General features: G+C 45.1%; 1 protein-coding gene across 30 annotated transcripts in view; it reads right to left on the reverse strand.

Moving 5' to 3' along the window:
* LOC124038294 (ankyrin-3-like) overlaps positions 1-25,164 on the reverse strand; it is a 147,658-nt gene that overhangs the window by 95,434 nt on the left and 27,060 nt on the right. The window contains exons 1-2 of one of the 30 annotated variants that reach the window (XM_046353988.1): positions 6,583-6,615; positions 6,087-6,176 (exon numbers count right to left, since the gene is read on the reverse strand). The exons of 27 other annotated variants lie outside the window; for them this stretch is intronic. In XM_046353988.1, the coding sequence (XP_046209944.1) occupies positions 6,087-6,122 (36 nt within the window). In that variant the 5' untranslated portion in view covers positions 6,123-6,176; positions 6,583-6,615. Of the gene's footprint in view, positions 1-6,086; positions 6,508-6,582; positions 6,629-25,164 lie in introns of those variants that run through there. 2 more of the 30 variants (XM_046353993.1, XM_046353987.1) reach the window with 2 other exon arrangements.

Below are 25,164 nucleotides of genomic sequence, written 5' to 3' on the forward strand. Positions count from 1 at the left end.
TACCATCCCATCGCATTCAAGTCGAAGAGAGAAAATCGTCTTCGTGTGTAAGGCATTACAGGGGATGGAGAGAGATTAGCTTTGAAAATATGATTAAACTTTGCAGATCAGAAGTTCAAAGAAATTAGGCCATTAAAGAGTAGGCTAAGCCTGAAGGAATAGCATTAATCTACTGTTAGATAGTTACAGGGACTGGGGCTCCGTCGCTCTGACTGACGACTGATTCCCTGTTAAAGAGAAAGCTCTTATTTACTAATTCCGTCTGAATTATTATACAGCTCCACTTAGGCCAACAGCATCTCAACAGAAAACATGTGGCACATTTTCTGTTAAGCTGATATAAAAATGACAATCCAATATTGAGGCAGAGTAGCACTGCAAAGAGTTTTGTTGAATTCGTGTTTGGCCCAGATATCATTGAGTCCAGGGGTTACTGTTTTGTGTGGAGTGATTTTCTTTGCGATATCCCCCACATGATGTCAATGTGACAAGTAGGTAGTAGAACAAAAACACAGACATACCCACACAGAGGCACTGCAAAGCATCCACCCACTCACACACACACACGTATCTTCTATATTCTACATATAAATACACTCGCACACACACACACGGCATGTTGATGTCTGTGCTCCAGGCTGCTGGTTAGCTCAGTTTGAGCCCACAACCCACATCATTGTCTCATTTATCCCCTGGCCTCCATCGATACAAAAACACAGCCTAGGACCACATGAGCTTAGAATGCCGATTGGTGCCAAAAAGCATCCAACCACCACACAGACACGCACTTTCCATTGGGGAAAAACAACACTATTGACAGGTTAGTGCATTCATTGTGGAGCTATTAGTTAGACAGATATCATTGCAAATTATGTTTTTCTCAAAGGGCCATTGGTGTACAGTAGATGTGGACCAGTACTAGAATAGTTAATGGCTTATAATGGGAAAGTATTGACAGCAGGATCATAAGCACTTTTATTTACCGTTAGCAAATCATCCCCATAGGTCATGCTCACAGTCAACCATTATGCAGGTACATAATGGTTAATACCATGATAAAAATGGACAAAACAGAAAATCCGGCCTACAGTATATATAATGTTGAAGTGTAAAGGATGCAAGGGAAATGAGTGATTATACCACATGTGTACTGAACAACAATATAAATGCAACATACAACAATTCCAAAGATTTTACTTAAAGTTCATATAAGGAAATCAGTCAATTGAAATAAATGAATTAGCTTTTTGTGGACTTCCGTCCCTATCTCTGAGTCACTTAGTTAGACGACATGTGATTGGCTGAAAATAAATACGGCTAGTGAGAACATCCTTCTAATTCTAACCTAAGAAGGATTCTCGAAAAATACAACAAAAACACTGGTACCTGCACATGCTGTGCTCTCAGCTCTAATATTGGCTACAACTATATATAGTGCCTTCAGAAAGTATCCAGACCCCTTGACTTTTTCCATAGTTTGTGACGTTACAGCCTTATTCTAAAATTGATCACATAGTTTTCCCCCCTCATCAATCTAAACACGATACCGCATAATGACAAAGCAAAAACAGGTTTTTAGAAATCTGTGCTAATTTATGAAAAAATATATATATGACATTTACATAAGTATTCAGACCCATTAATCAGTACTTTGTTAAAGCACCATTGGCAGCAATAACAGCATTCAGTCTTCTTGGGTATGACGCCACAAGCTTCTCTGCAGATCCTCTCTAGCTCTGTCAGGTTGGTTGAGGAACGTTGCGGCACAGTTATTTTCAGGTCACTCCAGAGATGTTAGATTGGGTTAAAGCCCGGGCTCTGGCTGGGCCACTCAATGACATTCAGAGACTTGTCTCAAAGCCACTCCTGCATTGGCTTGGCTGTGTGCTCAGGGTCATTGTTCTATTGGAAGGTGAACCTTCACCCCAGTCTGAGGTCCTGAGCGCGCTGGAGCAGGTTTTCATCAAGGATCTCTCCGTACTTTGCTCTGTTCATCTTTGCCTCTATCCTGACTTGACTCCCAGTCTCTGCTGCTGAAAAACATCCCCACAGCATGATGCTGCCACCACCATGTTTCACCGTAGGGATGGTGCCAGGTTTCCTCCAGATGTGTCAATTGGCATTCAGGCCAAAGAGTTCAATCTTGGTTTCATCAGACCAGAGGATCTTGTTTCTCATGGTCTGAGAGTCTTTAGGTGCCTTTTGGAAAACTACAAGCGGGCTGTCATATGCCTACTGAGGAGTGGATTCCGTCTGGCCACTCGACCATAAAGGGCTGATTGGTGGAGTGCTGCAGAGATGGTTGTCCTTCTGGAAGGCTCTCCCATCTCCACAGAGGAACTCTGCATCTCTGTCAGAGGGACCATCGGTTTGTTGGTCACCTCCCTGACCAAGGCCCTTCTCCCCCGTTTTCTCAGTTTGGCCGGGCGGCCAGCTCAAGGAAGAGTCTTGGAGGTTCCCAACTTCTACCATTCAAGAATGATGGAGGCCACTGTGTTCTTGGGGACCTTCAATGCTGCAGAAATGTTTTGATAACTGTCACGTCCTGGTCGAAGTATTTTGTGTTTATCTTCATTTATTTGGTCAGGCCAGGGTGTGACATGGGTTTTTGTATGTGGTGTGTATGTAGTGGGATTGTAGCTTAGTGGGGTGTTCTAGGTAAGTCTATGGCTGTCTGAAGTGGTTCTCAATCAGAGGCAGGTGTTTATCGTTGTCTCTGATTGGGAACCATATTTAGGCAGCCATATTCTTTGGTTGTGTTGTGGGTGATTGTCCTGAGTGTCTTGATGTCCTTGTGCTGTGTTAGTTGGCACAAGTATAGGCTGTTTTCGGTTTTCGTTACGTTTATTGTTTTGTAGTGTTTTGTATTGATTCGTGTTACGTTTGTTTGATTAAACATGGATCGCAATCTACACGCTGCAGTTTGGTCCGACTCTCCTTCACCACATGAAAACCGTTACAATACCCTTCCCCTGATCTGTGACGTAACACAATCCTGTCTCTGAGCTCTACGGACGGTTCCTGTGGGACCTTGTATAGACAGGTGTGTGCCTTTCTAAATCATGTCCAATCAATTGAATTTACCACAGGTGAACTCCAATTAAGCTGTAGAAACATCTTAAGGATTATCAATGGAAACAGGATGCACCTGAGCTCAACTTCGAGTCTCATAGCAAAGGGTCTGAATACTTATGTAAATCAGGTATTTAAAAAAGTATATATACATTTGGAAAAAATTTTAACCTGTGTTTTGCTTTGTCATTTTTTTGTATTGTGTGTAAACTCAGCAAAAAATGAAACATCCTCTCACTGTCAACTGCGTTTATTTTCAGCAAACTTAACATGTGTAAATATTTGTATAAGATTCAAACAACTGAGACATAAACTGAACAAGTTCCACAGACATGTGACTAATATGTTGAATAATGTATCCCTGAACCAAAGGGGGGTCAAAATAAAAAGTCACAGTCAGTATCTGGTGTGGCCACGAGCTGCATTAATTATTGCAGTGCATCTCCTCATCATGGACTGCACCAGATTTGCCAGTTCTTTCTGTGAGATGTTACCCCATTCTTCCACCAAGTCACCTGCAAATTCCCGGACATTTCTGGGGGGAATGGCCCTAGCCCCCACCCTCTGATCCAACAGGTCCCAGATGTGCTCAATGGGATTGAGATCTCTTCGCTGGCGATGGCAGAACACTGACATTCCTGTCTTGCAGAAAATCACACACAGAATGAGCAGTATGGCTAGTGGCATTGTCATGCTGGAGGGTCATGTCAGGAGGAGTCTGCAGGAAGGGTACCACATGAGGGGGGAGGATGTCTTCCCTGTAACGCACAGCATTGAGATTGCCTGCAATGACAACAAGCTCAGTCCGATGATGCTGTGACACACCGCCCCAGACCATGAAGGACCCTTCACCTCCAAATCGATTCCGCTCCAGAGTACAGGCCTCGGTGTAACGCTCATTCCTTCAATGATAAACACGAATCCGACCATCACCCCTGGTGAGACAAAACTGTGACTCCTCAGAGAAGAGCACCTTTTGCCAGTCCTGTCTGGTCCAGCGACGGTGGGTTTGTTCCCATAGGCGACGTTGTTGCCGGTGATGTCTGATGAGGACCTGCCTTACAACAGGCCTACTAGCCCTCAGTCCAGCCTCTCTCAGCCTATTGCGGACAGTCTGAGCACTGATGGAGGGATTGTGCATTCCTGGTGTATCTCGGGCAGTTGTTGTTGCCATCCTGTACCTGTCCCGCAGGTGTGATGTTCGGATGTACCAATCCTGTGCAGGTGTTGTTACACGTGGTCTGCTACTGCGAGGATGATCAGCTGTCCGTCCTGTCTCCCTGTAGCGCTATCTTAGGCTTCTCACAGTACAATGCAATTTATTGCCCTGGCCACATTTGTAGTCCTCATGCCTCCTTGCAGTGTGCCTAAGGCACGTTCACGCAGATGAGAAGTGACCCTGGGCATCTTTTTTTTTGGTGTTTTCAGAGTCAGTAGAAAGGCCTCTTTAGTGTCCTATGTTTTCATAACTGTGACCTTATTTGCCTACCGTCTGTAAGCTGTTAGTGTCTTAACGTCCGTTCCACAAGTGAATGTTCATTCATTGTTTGTGGTTCATTGAAGAAGCCTGAGAAAAAGTGTTTAAACCCTTTACAATGAAGATCTGTGAAGTTATTTGTATTTTTACAAATTATCTTTGAAAGACAGGGTCCTGAAATAGGGACGTTTCTTTTTTTCTAAGAAAATAATAAGGCTGTAACGTAACAAAATGTAGAAAAAGTCAAGGCGTCTGAATACCTTCCGAAGGCACTATATTGCTGTTGTATTTCACCCCCTTTTTATCCCAAATTTAGATATTGTCTCATCGCTGCAACTTCCCAACTGGGCTCGGGAGGTGAAGGCTGAGTCAAGCGTCCTCTGAAACATGACCCTTCAAATCACGCTACTTAACACCCGACCACTTAACCCGGAAGCCAGCCGCACCAATGTGTTGGAGGAAACACTATTCAACTGACGATGGGGTCAGCCTGCAGGTGACTGGCCCGCCACAAGGACTCGCTAGAGCGCGATGAGCTAAGTAAAACCCCGTCCAAACCCTCCCCTGACCCGGACAACGCCGGGCCAATTGTGCACCGCCCTATGGGACTCCCAATCAAGGCCGGATGTGATACAACCCGGGATCGAACCCGGGTCTGTAGTGACGCCCCTAGCACTGCGATGCAGTGCCATAGACCACTGTGTCACTCGAGAGGCCCACATGCTATAACTCTCATACAACTATATACATCTAGATATGAGAGCCCACACCCAGGCACAAAATATAGTGCTACAATGGTTTCTGCGTGCGCGCACACACACACACGCACACACACACGCACACACACACACACGCACACACACGTACACATGCACACACACACACACGCACACACACACACACACGCACACACACGCACACGCACACACACACACACACACACACACACACACGCACACACACGTACACACACACACACACACGCACACACACACGCACACACACGCACGCACACGCACACTTATAGCAGATCAGAGGACAATTATCAGTGGAGAGATTATCCACCAAATTCAAGCCATCCACAAAGCCTTAAGAAATTCCCTCTGCAGCAGGATGCTCTACGCTGCACATCTGATTTCCCCTTATCACATTGCCTGTCAAGGTCAGCTGGTTTGCACTGGATCCCTGACAAAGAGCATCCTTTAGATAGTTTGCTCTAGTGCAAACACAAACTGGAAATTACAAAGCCCATAGTGCCACCAGTTTTATTCACTTATGCCCTTATGCCAAACAAACAAAATGTCCTCTGTAGTAGGAGAACCAGCCTCTCCAACACAGATAGCTACATGTTTGTGTCCCGTAACCATCCTGCGTCCATGCACTACGCTGCACCACAAGGCTATACTATAGGGACTGGTGACCTCTGAGTGATGATCAAATCGAACTATCATACGAACTCCTCACCACAATCCCCTTTCACAACTCCTCACAAGGCAGTAGTGATACAAAAATTGAAACAATTCCAGGGAACACTTACTATTGTCAGGAAGTCTGCTGCCTCTTCCACAGCCATGTTTTCCCCTCTCTCTCTGCAGTTCAGGAGTGAAACCTGAGCTCTCAATTAGCTCTGTTCCAAGCATAACCACACTCAGTACACAGCACAGCACAGGGAGAGGGACAGGGAAGAGCAAGATGCCATTATGTCAGGTGACCAAGGCAAAAAAAGAACAAATCCCAACCCAGCAGGACACCCAAAATAACGCTTCCTTGATGATCCATGCAATGAAGGGATGGAGGCAGAGAGGTAAAGAGGAAGAGAGGTTCGCTTCTGTATCTAACCTTCCAAGAGAAGTTAACAATCCCCTCTGTAAGTGTTTGTCTGTCTTCGACATACAAAATGACACATGCCAAATCCTTTTCTCCCTCTCCCTCCCTCTTGCCCACTCTTTATGTCATCCCAGATCTCCCAGATCGCACTCAGAAAGTTCCCTAGAAATGGCAGTGTCTAGGACAGGGAGAACACCCTGACTTACCATGCTAGTAGATAGAACTTCCTCCCCCGTCTGTTACTCTAACGCTCTCTCAGAGGGGGGGGGGGATAAATGTAATCGTGATATCCAAGGATAGGGAGGGAGGGGGACACTGAAAATAGCAGCTGAGACGAATACTAAAAAGGGGTCAACCCTGTCAACCCACTCTCCTCACTCTGTCGTTCTCTCTCCCTCCCTCCGCCACTGCCAGCACGAGACTATTTATTGTCATCCTGCTTATCAGCCCTTTTCCCCCACAAAAGGAGTGTGTGTGTGTGTGTGTGTGTGTGTGTGTGTGTGTGTGTGTGTGTGTGTGTGTGTGTGTGTGTGTGTGTGTGTGTGTGTGTGTGTGTGTGTGTGTGTGTGTGTGTGTGTGTGCGTGCGTGCGTGCGCGTGCGTGCATGCATGCATGCACGTGTGTGTTTGTGTGTGTGCGCATGTATGTATGTGTGTGTATAAGGGGGCTTCCTATCCAAACAACAGGGAGGTGGAGGGCTGGTGGGGACCTGCAGGGCACAACAATGCCGCCAGACGCTATTTCGGGGGGCACAACTAGTCAATGGGGACAGTTTGAGGAGGGATTAAGGGGACTTTCCCTCTGGTATTAAGGACACCCCACCCTCCCACATCCACCCCCTTAACACACGCCCCACATAGATCAGACAGGAGACAGCCTGGGTCCCACTATCTGGCATGAACCCCCCCAGTTGATCTCTATCCCTTTCGGACGGCTTTGCACACGCCCTCCCCCATCACCATATTATAGACACTGACGCCTCAATATTCATCCTGAAAACAGTGATTCTTGGTTTTGTTTATGCTTTGAACATTCTTTTTTCTGTAAGTCATCACTATTGTATTGCTATGTATAAGTGCAAAGTGATTCAAAATAGCTTGTTCTTCTTTCAAATGTGATTTTGTTGGACTGCCCCTGGTATTTGGCGATACGACAAACGCAGTTCATCAACATGAGACAAGAGGCGACTATTTATAGGCCAGCAAGTCTTTGTTCTGCCAACTCTGCAGACAAGACACGTCCCCAGTCACGCACGCACGCACGCACGCACACACACACACACACACACACACACACACACACACACACACACACACACACACACACACACACACACACACACACACACACACACACACACACACACACACACACACACACACACACACACACACACACACACACACACACACACACACACATCCAAGCTGGGTTGTCATTGGCTGTCACAGCTCCAGAGGAATAGCCTCCCTTGCATTCTGGGTAAGTACAATGTCTACTTCAAAAGCACACAGTGGAGTGAGTGACGCACCGTGATGTGCCATGGAACAGTCAGCTGGAACACGTGACTGGTAGATCACAGGTCCTTCCCAGGAACAGCATCCGCTTTGGAATGGGCTGTTACCGTGGCAACACGTGAGGTTACAGTGGAGGAGGAAGAGAGTCAAGCCCACTTGCAAAAAATTCTCACACACACACTCACACACTGTACATCAACAACCATTACACAAGCGAATCAACTCTGCACAGGAGCCTTGAAGACAACATGAAGTATCATGTCATATGATTTCAATGTACTGTAGCCTGTCTGATCAAATTACATAGAAAATCATGCAATAATGATCAATAAAATCACATGACGCACACCCCTTTTTAAAGGCTATCAAAGGCCTAAAACAGAACATTGCCTTTAAAAAATATGTTTTTATTAACTGGTGGCCTTTGGTGTGTTGAACCCAGATAACAAATGACTAAAGGTCTGCCTTCAGAGCGAATTGAGAGCATGCACTGTATAACAGCATGCAGAGCTAAGAAGCAAAGACTGTTTTCTTGCTATTGTACAGCTCTTAGTAGCAGCTCAGCATGGGTCTTCTGAGACCAGACAAATTATGAGTGTTCCAAATGAGTTGACATTAAATGAATCTCACAGCAAAAGCACATTCGCTTAATAAAGGCTCAACCAGTATGATCTTCCAGAATGTCAGTTACCGAATTAAAAAAAAAAGTTATAGTATTTGTTTCTCAGGGATCAGGAATATAGAAGTGATCTGGCTCAAGGGCACAACAACACTAAGTCACCTGGGACGTGAAAACATCAGTGATGTGGGTGGAAAGGAGAGAGAGAGACAGAGAGACAGAGAGAGAGAGAGAGAGAGAGAGAGAGAGAGAGAGAGAGAGAGAGAGAGAGAGAGAGAGAGAGAGAGAGAGAGAATGAGAGAGACAGAGGCAGAGAGAGAGAGAGAGAGAGAGAGAGAGAGAGACAGAGAGAGAGAGAGAGAGAGAGAGAGAGAGAGAGAGAGAGAGAGAGAGAGAGAGAGAGAGAGAGAGAGAGAGAGAGAGAGAGAGAGAGAGTGATGGGGGGATGCAAAGCAACAAATGAGAGGGAAGCAGAATAATGGGCTGGACCATGAGAAAACCTTCAGACAGGGGGACCCATTCTACTATCAAGGCTGAGTGTGAGTAGAAGGGGAATGCACTGATATGGAGGGATCTGGTTGTCATATTGGATTTCCTAGAAAAATCTAACTCAGCTGAATATTTCAAACCTGGTCCGTATTTTTGGACCATTGTCATTGGGGAAGGAGAGAAAGAGAGAGAAGATAGTCCAGAATTGTGGTATGGTATGGTAGGAATCCAGTGACATCATCACATTCCGTGCAGAGACCTGCACGGCAGTGTGTGTGCTGAGTGGAGGAACACAGGACTCTAGTGGAGGATCCATGACAATGCCACCATTAACATAACATAATAACAGCCAGACACTGTGCGGAAGTAACAAAGATGCTGTGCACTGCTCCTACTAGGTCTGCTGTTCCCATGGATGATACTTCCTAGGGGCCAAACACACAGTCACGCATGAGAACCTGTGCCTCTTATATTAACAAGTTATAAACACAAAACCACGCTCTTCCAATACCTTTTTTTAGAGAAGGTCAACACATGGGCTAGCTGTGACAATAACATGGTAAAACCATGAAGGTTTGGTACACTACTTAAAATGAAGATGAAAGGAGCCACAATCATTACATCCAATCTTGGGTGAGTAGGGAGCATAAGTGAGCATGTGTCTGTGAGTGTGTGTGGGAGAGAGAGAGTGAGAGGAGACAGTGAAAAAGACAGAGCTCTTCTGATATCAAATATCTGCAGCGGCCCACTGCTTTTTCCCCATTACACACGTCAATGAATCGCACATCATCTCTCTTCTCTGCCCTTACCCCCATTGGCTCTCTACACTACTGTTCACCCTTGGGTGAGGTCGACGACTTAAAACTTCATTTTCAGCCCAGTAACTGGCATGGCCTGTGGGTACATAAACCTTGGCCCACACATTCTATTGTATTTTCCCCTGGCAATATGATTATGGATCAAAAGTCAATTGAGCCATTGAGGGGATTGCTATGTTGTCTCGACTTCCGCCGAAGTCGGTTCCTCTCCTTGTTCGTGCAGCGTTCGGCGGTCAACATCACCGGTCTTCTAGCCATTGCCGATCCACCTTTAATTTTCCATTTGTTTTGTCTTGTCTTCCCACACACCTGGTTTACATTCCCTCATTACTTGTCGTGTATTTAACTCTCTGTTCCCCCCATGTCTGTGTGTGAAATTGTTTGTTGTAAAGTGTTTGTGCACTCTGACTGGTTCGCGACGGGTTATTTGTATCCATATTTGTTGTTCTGGGTGCCGTTGGTTTTGCATATTAAACTGCTCAGGTTGTTACCCAGTTCTGCTCTCCTGCACCTGACTTCCATGCAGCCAGTCATGCACCCCTTGCTTATATAGTGCTATACCAAAACAGGAATACAGTTAGGGGACTGTAATATCTCTCAATGGTAATTGTTCCACAGCAAGAAGACAGTCTTCCAGGTGCTATCATATACTCACTTCTACACCCATAATCAAGACTGAATAAATCAAATACATTTTATTAGACACATGCTCCGAATACAACAGGTGTAGATAGACCTTACAGTCAAATGCTTACTTACAAGCCCTTAACCATCAATGCAGTTTAAAAAATATGAATAAGAATAAGAAATGAAAGTAACAAGTAGTTAAATGCAGCAGTAAAGTAAAAATAGATGAGTCTACATACAGGGGGTACCGGTTCAGAGTCAATGTGTGGGAGCACCGGTTAGTTGAGGTAATTGAGGTAATATACACATGTAGGTAGAGTTATTAATTAAAGTGACTATGCATAGATAATAACAGAGAGTAGCAGCGGCGTAAAGGGGGGGGTGCAAATAGTTTGGATAGCCATTTGATTAGATGTTCAGGAGTCGTATGGCTTGGGGGTCAGATATGTTTAGAAGTCTCTTGGACCTAGACTCCGGTACCGCTTGCCGTGGAGTAGCAGACAGAATTGTTTATGACTAGGGTGGCTGGAGTCTTTGACAGTTTTTAGGGCCTTCTTCTGACACCACCTGGTATAGAGGTCCTGGATGACAGGAAGATTGGACCCAGTGATGTACTGGGCCATACGCACTACCCTATGGGGGCGTGCTCGGTCCTCCTTTTCCTGTAGTCCACAATCATCTCCTTTGTCTTGATCATGTTTAGGGAGAGGTTGTTGTCCTGTCACCACACAGCCAGATCTCTGACCTCCTCCCTATAGGCTGTCTCGTTGTTGTCGGTGATCAGGCCTACCACTGTTGTGTCATCGGCAAACTTAATGATGGTGTTGGAGTTGTGCCTGGCCATGCAGTCATGAGTGAACAGGGAGTACAGGAGAGGACTGAGCATCCACCCCTGAGGGGCCCCTGTGTTGAGGATCAGCGTGGGGGAAGTGTTGTTACCTACCCTTACCACCTGGGGGCTGCCTGTCAGGAAGTCCAGGATCCAGTTGCAGAGGGAGGTGTTTAGTCCCAGGGTCCTTAGCTTATTGATGAGCTTTAAGGGCACTATGGTGTTGAATGCTGAGTTGTACTCAATGAATAGCATTCTCAAAGGTGTTTATTTTGTCCAGGTGGGAAGGGGCAGTGTGGAGTGCAAATAGAGATCGCATCATCTGTGGATCTGTTAGGGCAGTATGCAACGTGAGTGCTACGGGTCGGTAGTCATTTAGGCAGGTTACCTTGGTGTTCCTGGGCAAAGGGACCATGGTGGTCTGCTTAAAACATGTTGCTATTACATACTCAGACAGGGAGAGGTTGAAAATGTCAGTGAAGACACTTGCCAGTTGGTTAGCGCATGCTCGCAGTACATGTCCTGGTAATTACTCTAGCCCTGCGGCCTTGTGAAAGTTGACCTGTTTAAAGGTCTTACTCACATCAGCTGTGGAGAGCGTGATCACACATTCGTCTGGAACAGCTGGTGCTCTCATGCATGTTTCAGTGTTATTTGCCTCGAAGCAAGCACAGAAGTTATTTCGCTCGTTTGGTAGGCTTGTGTCACTGGGCAGCTCTCGGCTGTGCTTCCCTTTGTAGTCTGTAATGATTTGCAAGCCCTGCCACATCTGACGAGCGTCGGAGTCGGTGTAGTATGATTCAATCTTAGTCCTATATTGACACTTTGCCTGTTTGATGATTTGTCAGAGGGCATAGCGGGATTTCCTATAAGCTTCCGTGTTAGTGCAGAGAAGAGCCATATTGTAGCAGCACTTCCTTAGCCTAGGTGGAGCACTATGGTTTACTTATGACCAAAACTGGTGTTTTGAAGCATTTCACTGACTTTCTTTTTCAAACGCAGAGGCTCTAGCTCTGGGCAGCAGAGATAGGAGTTGGAAGATCTAAGGTCAGTTTAGCATTTCCCCAATGTTTAAAGGGGATTTGTGAAGTGTAACCTGATCCTATATATATATAGAGAGATGTTTGCCTTAGGTGGCTGCTTGTTCCGGATGGTCCAGACCGCTCCCCAGTCATCTTCCCAGTATCAAATTTGAGACACTACCTTAACTCTCACAAGGTATTGTTGTGGCCAGAGAGTCTGGTAACCACAGTGAGACTAGCTTCTTAAGACTTTCCGTTCACCGTTCATTGGTCCGTTTTGTGTCTCCCAGGTATATGATCAGGTTACACTTCACAAATCCACTTTAACCATTGGGGTAAATGCTAAACTGACCTTATATATGTATGTATCTGTGTGTACGGGCAACTTCAACCAAGATCACAGATATACCTGGTCTCAGATCTGTACTGTGCGTTTGCCAAGACATTTGTCACTCTATGCCATATATGTTTGGCATAACAAGAACACAGCAGATGACTTTGCCATACAGCTCTGCCACAAGCCTAGATACACCCTGCTACTCATCCTATAGCTGATTGGCTGTCCCAATTGGAAGTAAAGTGGTGTGTCAGGGATGTGCCCAACTCCAGATGATGCCTTAACTACCGTCCGCACCCTCCCTGCACGCACACCTAGATCTCTCTCCAGGGCCATCACAGTACTCTCTGTCCCAGACTGCTGCCTCTCCGATGGGGCACAGCCCACGATGATGAAGGGGGAGGTTATGGAGGGGATAGGAGAGGGGGTGGACACAAGAGACTTCCTCCCAACCACACAGACACACACACACACACACACACACACACACACACACAAAGAGCTGTTAGGGAGATGAAGAGTTTAGTGATTCACTCTTCAACACAGATGAGACCGCCTGGAGGTGATAAGGCCAAAACGCTCACAGACACAAAGTTTTTCTTACGTTTCAATCCTCAGTTCTAAGACAGAGTAAAGGTACAGTAATAGCAGTCCTTCCTCTGTAGTATTCATATGGAAACTTTAGGCGGATCAGTGTTAATTATGTGTGTGGCAGAGAGTGATGTTCAAAGTCTGTCAATATGTTGTGGGGAGGCAGAGGTCAGGCTAGGCCAGCTGGATCAGGTGCAATAACATACAGTACAGTAGCTAGCCTCCATATGATAACTCTCTGGCTGCACTCCCCAGCTACATGTGGCAGCAGATTGAACTGAGTCTTAGTGTGAGTTAGACCATAATTCCTGCAAGTATTCAACACACTAGATACTGTATGAAGGTAAAGTGAGTCAAGGTGCCAAAAAGGTGTTGACTCCAGTGGCGGAGATCTTTGTGGGCTATACTCAGCCTTGTCTCAGGATGGTAAGTTGGTGGTTGAAGTTATCCCTCTAGTGGTGTGGGGGCTGTGCTTTGGCAAAATGGGTGGGGTTATATCCTTCCTGTTTGGCCCTGTCCGGGGGTGTCCTCGGATGGGGCCACAGTGTCTCCTGTCCCCTCCTGTCTCAGCCTCCAGTATTTATGCTGCAGTAGTTTGTGTCGGGGGGCTAGGGTCAGTTTGTTATATCTGGAGTACTTCTCCTGTCCTATTCGGTGTCCTGTGTGAATCTAAGTGTGCGTTCTCTAATTCTCTCCTTCTTTCTTTCTCTCTCTCGGAGGACCTGAGCCCTAGGACCATGCCCCAGGACTACCTGACATGATGACTCCTTGCTGTCCCCAGTCCACCTGGCCATGCTGCTGCTCCAGTTTCAACTGTTCTGCCTTACTATTATTTGACCATGCTGGTCATTTATGAACATTTGAACATCTTGGCCATGTTCTGTTATAATCTCCACCCGGCACAGCCAGAAGAGGACGGGCCACCCCACATATGCTCTCTCTAATTCTCTCTTTCTTTATCTCTCTCTCGGAGGACCTGAGCCCTAGGACCGGGTTTTGGCCTTTCTAGGGAGTTTTTCCTAGCCACCGTGCTTCTACACCTGCATTGCTTTCTGTTTGGGGTTTTAGTCTGGGTTTCTGTACAGCACTTTGAGATATCAGCTGATGTACGAAGGGCTATATAAATAAATTTGATTTGATTTTGATTTGAGAGTCTCCTCATTGAAAACATCCGAAGTTCTTCAAAGGTAAATGATTTTATTTGAATGCTTTTCTTGTTTTTGTCAAAATGTTGCCTGCTGAATGCTAGGCTTAATGCTATGCTAGCTATCAATAATCTTACACAAATGCTTGTGTAGCTATGGTTGAAAAGCATATTTTGAAAATCTGAGATGACAGTGTTGTTAACAAAAGGCTAAGCTTATGAGCCAATATATTTATTTCATTTCATTTGCGATTTTCATGAATAGTTAACGTTGCGTTATGCTAATGAGCTTGAGGCTATAATTACGCTCCCGGATACGGGATTGCTCGACGCTAGAGGTTAAGACTAACAAGAAACACTCTGTGTGACCATAATTAAGTACACTGCATTAAAAGGTTTTAAGGTCAATCTTACATCAAGCATAACATCTGTCTACGACGCTACAGCAGAGGATGAAACTTTTTTCTGTTTGAATTCAATTCTTTAACAAGGATGAAAGGAACTCAGACAACTTTACAGCCTGAAAAGATCACATCTCCGCTAATAAGGACCATGGAGAAATTTGCCATTGTGTTGTGTGATGTTGCAGATTATCAGTCATCTGGGAAAACAAAAAAAAATTAAGGTTCTTCATTGGTTGAATCCAACAGCATGAAATGGAGGGAAAGAAAAGTAACTGAAATGCTGACAACGTCAATGAACATCACATGCTTCTTGACGCCACCGTGAGAAAGCATTCGGAGTTGTGTCTAGTCTGAGACTGTCAGGAGTTGCGGAGCAGCAGTCCCTTGTGAGACAGCACCAACAGAATGCTCCTTTTTATAGATTAGAGTAGACAAATAGTGTCACGGTCGTCGTAATGACGAGACCAAAGCGCAGTGTGATAAGAATACATTCTTCTTTAATAAACGAAGAACACTAAACTAACAAAACCACTGTGACTCTATGATAAACCGAGTGCTGACATGCAACTACTTTAAGGGTTTTCCTGTGGTGAAGGAGAGGCGGACCAAAATGCAACGTGGTGGTTATTCATGTTCTTTAATAAAGGAACTATACATGAAATAACTAACAAAACAATAAATGTGCGAAAAACCTAAACAGTCCCATCTGGTGCAAACACAGAGACAGGAACAATCACCCACAAACACACAGTGAAACCCAGGCTACCTAAGTATGATTCTCAATCAGCGACAACTAATGACACCTGCCTCTGATTGAGAACCATACTAGGCCGAAACATAGAAATACCCCAAAACATAGAAAAACAAATATAGACTGCCCACCCAACTCACGCCATACTAAATAAATACAAGACAAAGGAATTAAAGGTCAGAACGTGACAGTACCCCCCCCCCTCCCCCCAAAGGTGCGGACTCCTTAACCTTAACCTGTAGGGGAGGGTCTGGGTGGGCATCTGTCTGCGGACCCCACTTCACCATTGTCTTAGTCCGCCTTATTGTCTGCTTCCGTGGCCTCCTAACCACGCGACCCCTCTAAATTACCCCACTGGACTAAGGGGCGGAAGCTCTTGGCTGAGCGGCGGAAGCTCTTGGCTGAGGGGCGGAAGCTCTTGGCTGAGGAGCTCTGGCGGCTCTGGGCTGAGGGGCTCTGGCGGCTCTGGGCTGAGGGGCTCTGAGGGCTCCTGGCTGACTGGCGGCACTGGCGGCCCCTGGCTGACTGGCGGCACTGGCTGCCCCTGGCTGACTGGCGGCACTGGCGGCCCCTGGCTGACTGGCGGGACTGGCGGCCCCTTGCAGACTGGCGGCACAGGCGGCCCCTTGCAGACTGGCGGCACTGGCGGCACTGGGCAGACTGGTGGCTCAGGCGGCGCTGGGCAGACGGGTAGCTCAGGTGGCGCTGGGCAGACGGGAAGCTCAGATGGCGCTGGACAGACGGGAAGCTCCGGCAACGCTGGGTAGACGGGAAGCTCCGGCAACATTGGAGAGGAAGGCTCTGGCAGCGCTGGACTGAGTAGCTCTGGCGCCTCTGGACTGAGGGGCGGGAGCTCTGGTAGCGCCGAAAAGGCGGGAGATTCTGGCTGCGCTAGAGAGGAGGAAGGCTCTGGCAGCGCTGGAGAGGTGGGAGACTCTGACAGCGCTGGAGAGGAGGAATGCTCCGGCAGCGTTGGACAGGCGGGAGCCTCTGTAAGTATGACCCGGAGAGACAGCCTGGTGCGGGGGTTGCCACCGGAGTGCTGGTGCGTGGAGGTGGTGACGGATAGACCAGACCGTGCAGACGCACTGGAGCTCTTGAGCACCGAGCCTGCCCAACCTTTCCCGGTTGAATGGTCCCGGTCGCCCTGCCAGTGCGGCGAGGTGGAATAGCCCGCACTGGGCTATGCAGGCGAACCGGGGACACCTTGCGCAAGGCTGGTGCCATGTAAGCCGGCCCAAGGAGACGCACTGGAGACCAGATGCGTAGAGCCGGCTTCATGGCACTTGGCTCGATGCCCACTCTAGCCCGGCCGATACGCAGAGCTGGAATGTACCGCACCGGGCTATGCACCCACACTGGGGACACTGTGCGCTTCACAGCATAACACGGTGCCTGCCCGTCTCTCCAGCCCCCTGGTAAGCACAGGAAGTTGGCACAGGTCTCCTACCTGGCTTCGCCACACTTCCTGTGTGCCCCCCAATACATTTTTGGGGCTGACTCTCGGGCTTCCATCCACGCCGCCGTGCTGCCTCCTCATACCAGCGCCTCTCCGCCTTCGTCGCCTCTCCTCTTCATCTGAAGAGGAGAGGCGAGAAGGATCGGAGTACCAAAATGCGGTGTGATATGTGTTCATCATGAATTTTAATAAAGATAACACTGAACACTTAAACACTATACAAAAACAGTAAACAAAATAACAACCGTGACGCTAATGCGAGCTGCGCTGAAACAAGCCATCAACATAGACAATCACCCCCAAACAAAACAGTGATACCCAGGCTACCTAAGTATGATTTTCAATCAGAGACAACTAATGACACCTGCCTCTGATTGAGAACCATACTAGGCCGAAACATAGAAATACCCCAAAACATGGAAAAACAAACATAGACTGCCCACCCAACTCACGCCCTGACCATACTAAATAAATTACAAAATAAAGGAAATAAAGGTCAGAACGTGACAACTACACATAAGACAATAACCCACAAATCCAAAATGGAATATGGCAATCTAAATAGGATCCCCAATCAGAGACAACGATAAACAGCTGTCTCTGATTGGGAACCAATTCAGGCCACCACAGACCTACATTTACCTAGACAATACCAAAACCCCATAGATATACAGAAAACCCTAGACAAGACAGAAAACACACATACAGTACCACCCTCGTCACACCCTGACCTTACCACAATAATAAAGAAAACAAAGATAACTAAGATCAGGGCGTGACAAATAAATAAGCAGGACTGATATTTTGACAGTCTAATGATCTAGGTACACACTGAGGCCTTTTACCTTGAGTACAATTACTGCTTACTAAATGTTATAATAGCGGAATAGAAACATTGAAACTCCACTAACAAAAACTCTCTTACTTTCGACATCGACTTGTTAATCTTCGCACATCGTGTCAGCGACTGTGTGGAAATCTGTGGATCAGTGAAAGCGAATGAAGTGGAGTGTGTGTAAGTGTTTTTCCCTGAACTTTGGCACGGATAAAGCAGCAGATGAGAGCGGACCGTGAGCCATCTGTCCCCCTTTGAACCCACTCACCACAACAACACCACCACAGTTGATCTGCCGTGTCTCTATCTCACTAGCCCTACTGTCGTAAAGAGACAGGATAACAAAATCATCATTCATCATATTTATTGATGGATTGTTATAATTTATTAGTCAATTTTCAAATTTGGTCTTGAACCATTTATTTACAACTCTTGTGACATACATTAAGTTATTTTATGGCTGGTTATGACACCTACATAAGAGTGTCAAAACCCACATGTGTTCAAATTAGTTTTTTCCCTGCCAAGAAGTTTCCTTTCCATTGAAACTTTGTTTTTTAAATCCCTTTTTTTAATAAATAACTTGTAGAAAATACACTTTATGACACTGTCATGAGACATTCTGACCATCCAGTGCCACCTTACTTGGACTACGAAAATATACTTTAGGACACTGTCAAGAAGCATTATGACCATCATAATCACATAAGTCAGATAGGCCTATCATGTACATGGCCTTATATCAGTTACCAGTCAAAAACATGGTGTCTTGTCCTGCTCCTGAAATCTTCTCCTGCATTCATCCCAGTCATCAACACGGCATTGGCATACGTGATCATTGTGTGCACAATCACAATGATAATTGAAAATAGTAAAGAAAATACAAATAAAATAAAAAAATACATAGAACATAAATATACCTTTGACATGTAGTCTATGGTGTAAAGGAATGTTTTGCCTTGTGTGCTAGGTTTTGTGGGTTTTCACACTTTTACATTTTTTTTTATTTAAATTTTTTTCAAAACCAGCCATAAAATACCATAATATATGTAAAAAAATGACTAAATATGTGTCATGACAGTGTTATGGCCATATTATAACAGGTTATGATACGTTATGTCAGCTGTTATGACATGGTTATGTCAAGTAAAGTATTAAATAACATTTTTGTCATTTATTTCACCTAGTAGTCTCGGGAATCTAACCTTTCAGTTGCTGGCCCAATGCTCCACTATAGGCTACCTGCTGCACTTGCAATTTGTGCATTCACCTTAAGATAGCTGGGTGAGACAACCACATATAACACTCGTAGCGAGTACATTTTCCCTCAAAAAAGTTGTTATGAAGAGCGTCTGTGCCGTGGGATTCATTTAATATACTCTTTGAAGACATTTTCAGAAGATGGGGAGGGACTCTGTTGCACTAGCTTCAGGGGGATGCTGGCTCCACCATTGCGGTGCCAGGACAGAGAAGAGCTTTGACTGGGCTGAGCGGGAGCTGACCAGCCGTAGGGGTGGGACAGCCAAGAGATGAGAGGGGGCAGAACGGAGGGCTCTGGTTGGGTTGTAGAGTTTGAGCATAGCCTGAAGGCAGGCAGGGGCAGTTCCCCTTGTTGCTCTTTATGCAAGCACCATGATCTTGTAGTGGATGCGAGCTTCAACTTGAAGCCAGTGGAGGATGCGGAAGAGCAGTGTGACATGGGAGAACTTGGGAAGGTTGAAAAACAGGTGGGCTGTGGCATTCTAGATAAGTTGCAGAGGTTTGATGGCATAAGCAGGAAGCCCAGCCAACAGAGAGTTGAAGTAGTCTGGAGGGGAGATGACAAGAGCCTGGATTAGAACCTGCTCCACTTCCTGTGTGAGGAAGGGTCATACTCTATGGATGTTGTAGAGCATGAAACTGCAGGAGGGGGACACTGTAGAGTTGTCATCCGCGATGGAGAGGTATTGGAGTTGGCAGGCCATCCCTGGGAGGAGTAGCAACTCCTTCTTGTCGAGGTTGAGCTTGAGGTGGTGGGCCGACATCTGAGCTGAGATGTCTGCCAGGCACACAGAAAAGCGGGTCGCCACCTTGGTGTCAGAAGGGGGGGAAGGAGAAAAGTAGTTGAATGTCATCCAAATAGCAATGATAAGAGAGACCATGTGAGGATATGACGGAGTCAAGTGACTTTGTGTATAGAGAGCAGAGCCTAGAACCGAGCCCTGGAGGACACCAGTAGTCAGAGTATGTGATGCAGACTTAGATCCTCTCCACGTCACCTGGCAGGAAAGACCTGCCAGGTAGGATGCAAACCAGGAGTGTGCAGACCCTGAGACTCCCAGCCCTGAGAGGGTGGAGAGGAGGATCTGATGGTTCATGGTGTCGAAGGCAGCGGACAGATCTACGAGGATGAGAACAGAGGAGAGAGAGTCAGCTTTGGCAGTGTGGAGAGTCTCCATGACACAGAGAAGAACAGTCTAGGTTGATTGACCCGTCTTGAAGCCTGACTGGTTATGGTCAAGAAGATCGTTCTGAGAGAGATAACGAGAGAGTTGGTGAAAGAAAAGAAAGAAGGGATAACGGTCTGTAGTTTTTTATGTTATAAGTGTTAGGTTTTGGTTTCTTGAGAAGGGGAAGGGCCATTTTTAAGTCAAAGGGGACACAGTCAAAGGGATGAGTTGATGAGGGAAGTGAGGAATGGGAGAAGGTACCCAGAGATAGTCTCGAGGAGGGGATGGGGTCGAGTGAACAGGTTGTCGGCAGCCGGACATCACTGGTCATAGGATTTCATCTGGAGAGAGACCTCTATCTTATTAACCTTATCCATCTATTCCTGTAAACGGGTCACAAGGACTTCATCCTTCACAACTTCCATATAGTTTGCGTGACATGACAATGTATTTCTCACTTTCATGAATACATAGGCTAAGTTAATCTGGAGGCGAAAGAAAAAACACACCTGTTTAAGCGAGGTGCTGGCTAGGAGAGCTGCACACTAGGAGCTCAGATGCAATAATTTAATAACCTAATAACTAACGTTTCGAGAGACAAGCTGTCCTCATCAGGGTATAATGACAAACACTGCGGGTCACGAGATTATATAGTGTAAAAGGACACACACAGGTGTCTGTAATCATGGCTGGGTGTGGCTTGATATCATTGGTTAATTACAGATATAAATAGAACATATACAAAACAACAATGTGTCATGACTGTCCTGTAAGGAACACAATGGGTCAGATCAACTTGGCAATGGATGATAATTACAACCTCCTCTCACCCGCAGAGGGAGAAGGGAACTGGTGTGAGTTTTTTGACACCTCCACACCCTGTTGTAAATTAAGGAGAAGGTGGGCTCTTTCTCCCCCTTTAGCATCAACCAAAGGAATGAAATACAGGTTATCATTTTGGATGAAATACTGTAACTTGGAATGTACATCCCCTTTATCTGTCAAGTTTCCATTCAATACGTTGTGCGTATAATCTGAACAATTATGGACATATTTTTGTTAAGACAGGAATGTGCTTTTAGGAGGTATAAGATAATCTATCTCCTATAAACTGTGCATATGTAAGTAGCCAAGCCCAGAGTGAGGTCGGTGAGCATGTCAGATGTCCTGGAGCCGTCCCCTTTGGCCAGAGTGCATAAAAAGCCTTGGTAAAGAAATTAACATTAGACCAGAAAAGTGTGGAGCGCTATCTACATGCTTGAAATTGGTTGGAAATTTGAACCTCAACACGAGGTGAAGAAATACACTCACCTCTCTTTAGACCAGGAAAGACAGGGAGCTGCAGCCCACAACTAAAGTGATTTAAAAATTGACTGTCAACACGAGGAGGAAGAGGCGACAACCTCCCCTCTCAGACAATCACTGCTACAGTTAATTAGCTGTCCTAAGTCAGATACTGAGGAAAGTGAATCAGAGAGGGACCATTCTACTATACTTCAAACCATCCCATGCTACTACGAGCCTCAAATCACTGTATTCTAAGACAATCAATACCAATGAGAATCGTCAACATGACTGGCTGGATTCCAGAGTGAACAACAGTAGAAGAGGGAGGTTCGAACCCTTACAAGCGTGCCTGTGAAAGGCCAACCCACCTCCTTCCTAAGAAGGCATCGATCCGATAGAGATAGACAGCGAACAAGGACACTAACAAGCAAATACAGTTGATGTCGGAAGTTTACATACACCTTAGCCAAATCCATTTAAACTCAGTTTTTCACAATTCCTGACATTTAATCCTAGTAAAAACTCCCTGTCTTAGGTCAGTTAGGATCACCACTTTATTTTAAGAATGTGAAATGTCAGAATAATAGTAGAGAGAATAATTTATTTCAGCTTTTATTTATTTCACCACATTCCCAGTGGGTCAGAAGTTTACATACATTCAATTAGTATTTGGTAGCATTGCTGTTAAATTGTTTAACTTGGGTCAAACGTTTCAGGTAGCCTTCCACAAGCATCCCACAATAAGCTGGGTAAATTTTGACCCATTCCTCCTGACAGAGCGGGAGTAACTGAGTGAGGTTTGTAAGGCCTCCTTGCTCGCACACGCTTTTTCTGTTCTGCCCACAAATTTTCTATAGGATTGAGGTCAGGGCTTTGTGAAGGCCACTCCAATACTTTGAATTTGTTGTCCCTAAGCCATTTTGCCACAACTTTGTAAGTATGCTTGGGGTCAATGTCCATTTGGAAGACCCATTTGCGACCAAGCTTTAACTTCAGCAGCGTAGCCTAGTGGTTAGAGTGTTGGACTAGTAACTGGAAGGTTGCGAGTTCAAACCCCCGTGCTGACAAGGTACAAATCTGTCGTTCTGCCCCTGAACAGGCAGTTAACCCACTGTTCCCAGGCCGTCATTGAAAATAAGAATATCTTCTTAACTGACTTGCCTGGTTAAATAAAGGTAAAATTAAAAAATATTTAAAAAAAAAAATTCCTGACTGATGTCTTGAGATGTTGCTTCAATATATCCACATAATTTTCCTGCCTCATGATGTCAACTATTTTGTGAAGTGCACCAGTCCCTCCGGCAGCAAAGCACCCCCACATCATGACGCCTCTACCCCCGTGCTTCAAGGTTGGGATGGTGTCTTCAGCTTTCAAGCCTCCCCCTTTTTCCTCCAAACATAACGATGGTCATTATGGCCAAACAGTTCTATTTTTGTTTCACCAGACCAGAGGACATTTCTCCAAAAAGTACGATATTTGTCCCCATGTGCAGTTGCAAACAGTAGTCTGGCTTTTTTATGGCGGTTTTGGAGCAGTGGCTTATTCCTTGCTGAGCGGCCTTTCAGGTTATGTGACTCATTTTACTGTGGATATAGACACTTTTGTACCTGTTTCCTCCATCATCTTCACAAGGTCCTTTGCTGTTGTTCTGGGATTGATTTGCACTTTTTGCACTAAAGTATGTTCATCTCTAGGAGATAGAACACGTCTCTTTCCTGAGCGGTATGACAGCTGCGTGGTCCCATGGTGTTTCTACTTGTGTACTGTTGTTTGTGCAGATGAACGTGGTACCTTCAGGCGTTTGGAAATTGCTCCCAGGGATAAAGCAGACTTGTGGAGGTCTACAATTTTGTTTCTGAGGTATTGGCTGATTTCTTTGGATTTTTCCATGATGTCACGCAAAGAGGCACTGAGTTTGAAGGTAGACCTTGAAATACATCCACAGGTACACCTCCAATTGACTCAAATGATGTCAATTAGCCTATAAGAAGCTTCTAAAGCCATGACATAATTTTCTGGAATATTCCAAGCTGTTTAAAGTCAACTTGTATGTAAACTTCTGACCCACTGAAATTGTGATGCAGTGAGTTATAAGTTAAATAATCTTTGTTTAAACAATTGTTGGAAAAATACTTGTGTCATGCACGAAGTAGATGGCCTAACCGACTTGCCAAAACTATAGTTTGTTAACAAGAAATTTGTTTGTTGAACAATTTGTTTTAATGACTCCAACCTAAGTGTATGTAAACTTCTGACTTCAACCGTACATTCATGATTTCTTACTCCAAATTGGTGGTGGTTTGTGTGCAAAGTATATGATTAATATGAGAATAGTTATTGAATATGTTTCTCTGTCACTCTCTTTTTCAATGAGGAGACTCTCAGTTAGATAGCAAATGTTCAGTTTTTCCTGAAAGATTATTTGTTTAAGGACAAATCGCTCCGTTTTCTGCATCACGTTTAGCTACGAAAAAAACCTGTATCCAGGATTGTGTAAATCTATCCGCAAGCTCATTAGCATAACGCAACGTTAACTATTCATGAAATCGCAAATGAAATGAAATAAATCTATTTGCTCTCAAGCTTAGCCTTTTGTTAACAACACTGTCATCTCAGATTTTCAAAATATGCTTTTGAACCATAGCTAAACAAGCATTTGTGTAACAGTATTGATAGCCTAGCATCGGATTATGCCTGGCATTCAGCATGCAACATTTTCACAAAAAACAGAAAATCATTCCAATAAAATCATTTACCTTTGAAGAATTTCAGATGTTTTCAATGAGGAGACTCTCAGTTAGATAGCAAATGTTCAGTTTTTACAAAAATATTATTTGTGTTGACAAATCGCTCCATTTTCTTCATCACGTTTGGGTAAGAAAAAAAATAAATAATAATAATTAAGTCATTAAAACGCAAACTTTTTCCAAATTAACTCAATAATATCGACAGAAACATGGCAAACGATGTTTAGAATCAATCCTCAAGGTGTTTTTCACATATCTTTCGATGATAAATCCTTCGTGGCAGTTGACTTTCTCTTCTGAAGAAATGGAACGCGCATGAACCTACAGATTACGCAATAATTTCCGGGTGTCACCGGGCGGACACCTGGTAAATGTAGTCTCTTATGGTCAATCTTCCAATGATATGCCTACAAATACGTCACAATGCTGCAGACACCTTGGAGAAACGACAGAAAGGTCAGGCTCATTCCTGGCGCATTCACAGCCAGAATTCAGAATTCAGAATCTGGGGCATTTCCTGTATGAAACTTCATCTTGGTTTCGCCTGTAGCATTAGTTCTGGGGCACTCACAGATAATATCTTTGCAGTTTTGGAAACGTCAGAGTTTTTTCTTTCCAAAGTCAATTACATGCATAGTCGAGCATCTTTTCGTGACAAAATATCTTGTTTAAAACGGGAACGTTTTTTTATCCAAAAATTAAAAGAGCACCCCCTATCTCAAAGAAGTTAAACTCATTTGTGTAGTACTGAATTATGAGCAACTCTGTAGTTCTTGCAGATGCATGAGGTTACGACTGTTCAGAATGATGATATGATAAGTGTTTATGATTAATATTGTGGAGTCCACAAGTCAGCCACCAGGGGAGACTCGTCAAGGCCTG

This window comes from Oncorhynchus gorbuscha, linkage group LG06, assembly GCF_021184085.1.
Source record: "Oncorhynchus gorbuscha isolate QuinsamMale2020 ecotype Even-year linkage group LG06, OgorEven_v1.0, whole genome shotgun sequence".
Taxonomy (NCBI): Eukaryota; Metazoa; Chordata; class Actinopteri; order Salmoniformes; family Salmonidae; genus Oncorhynchus; species Oncorhynchus gorbuscha.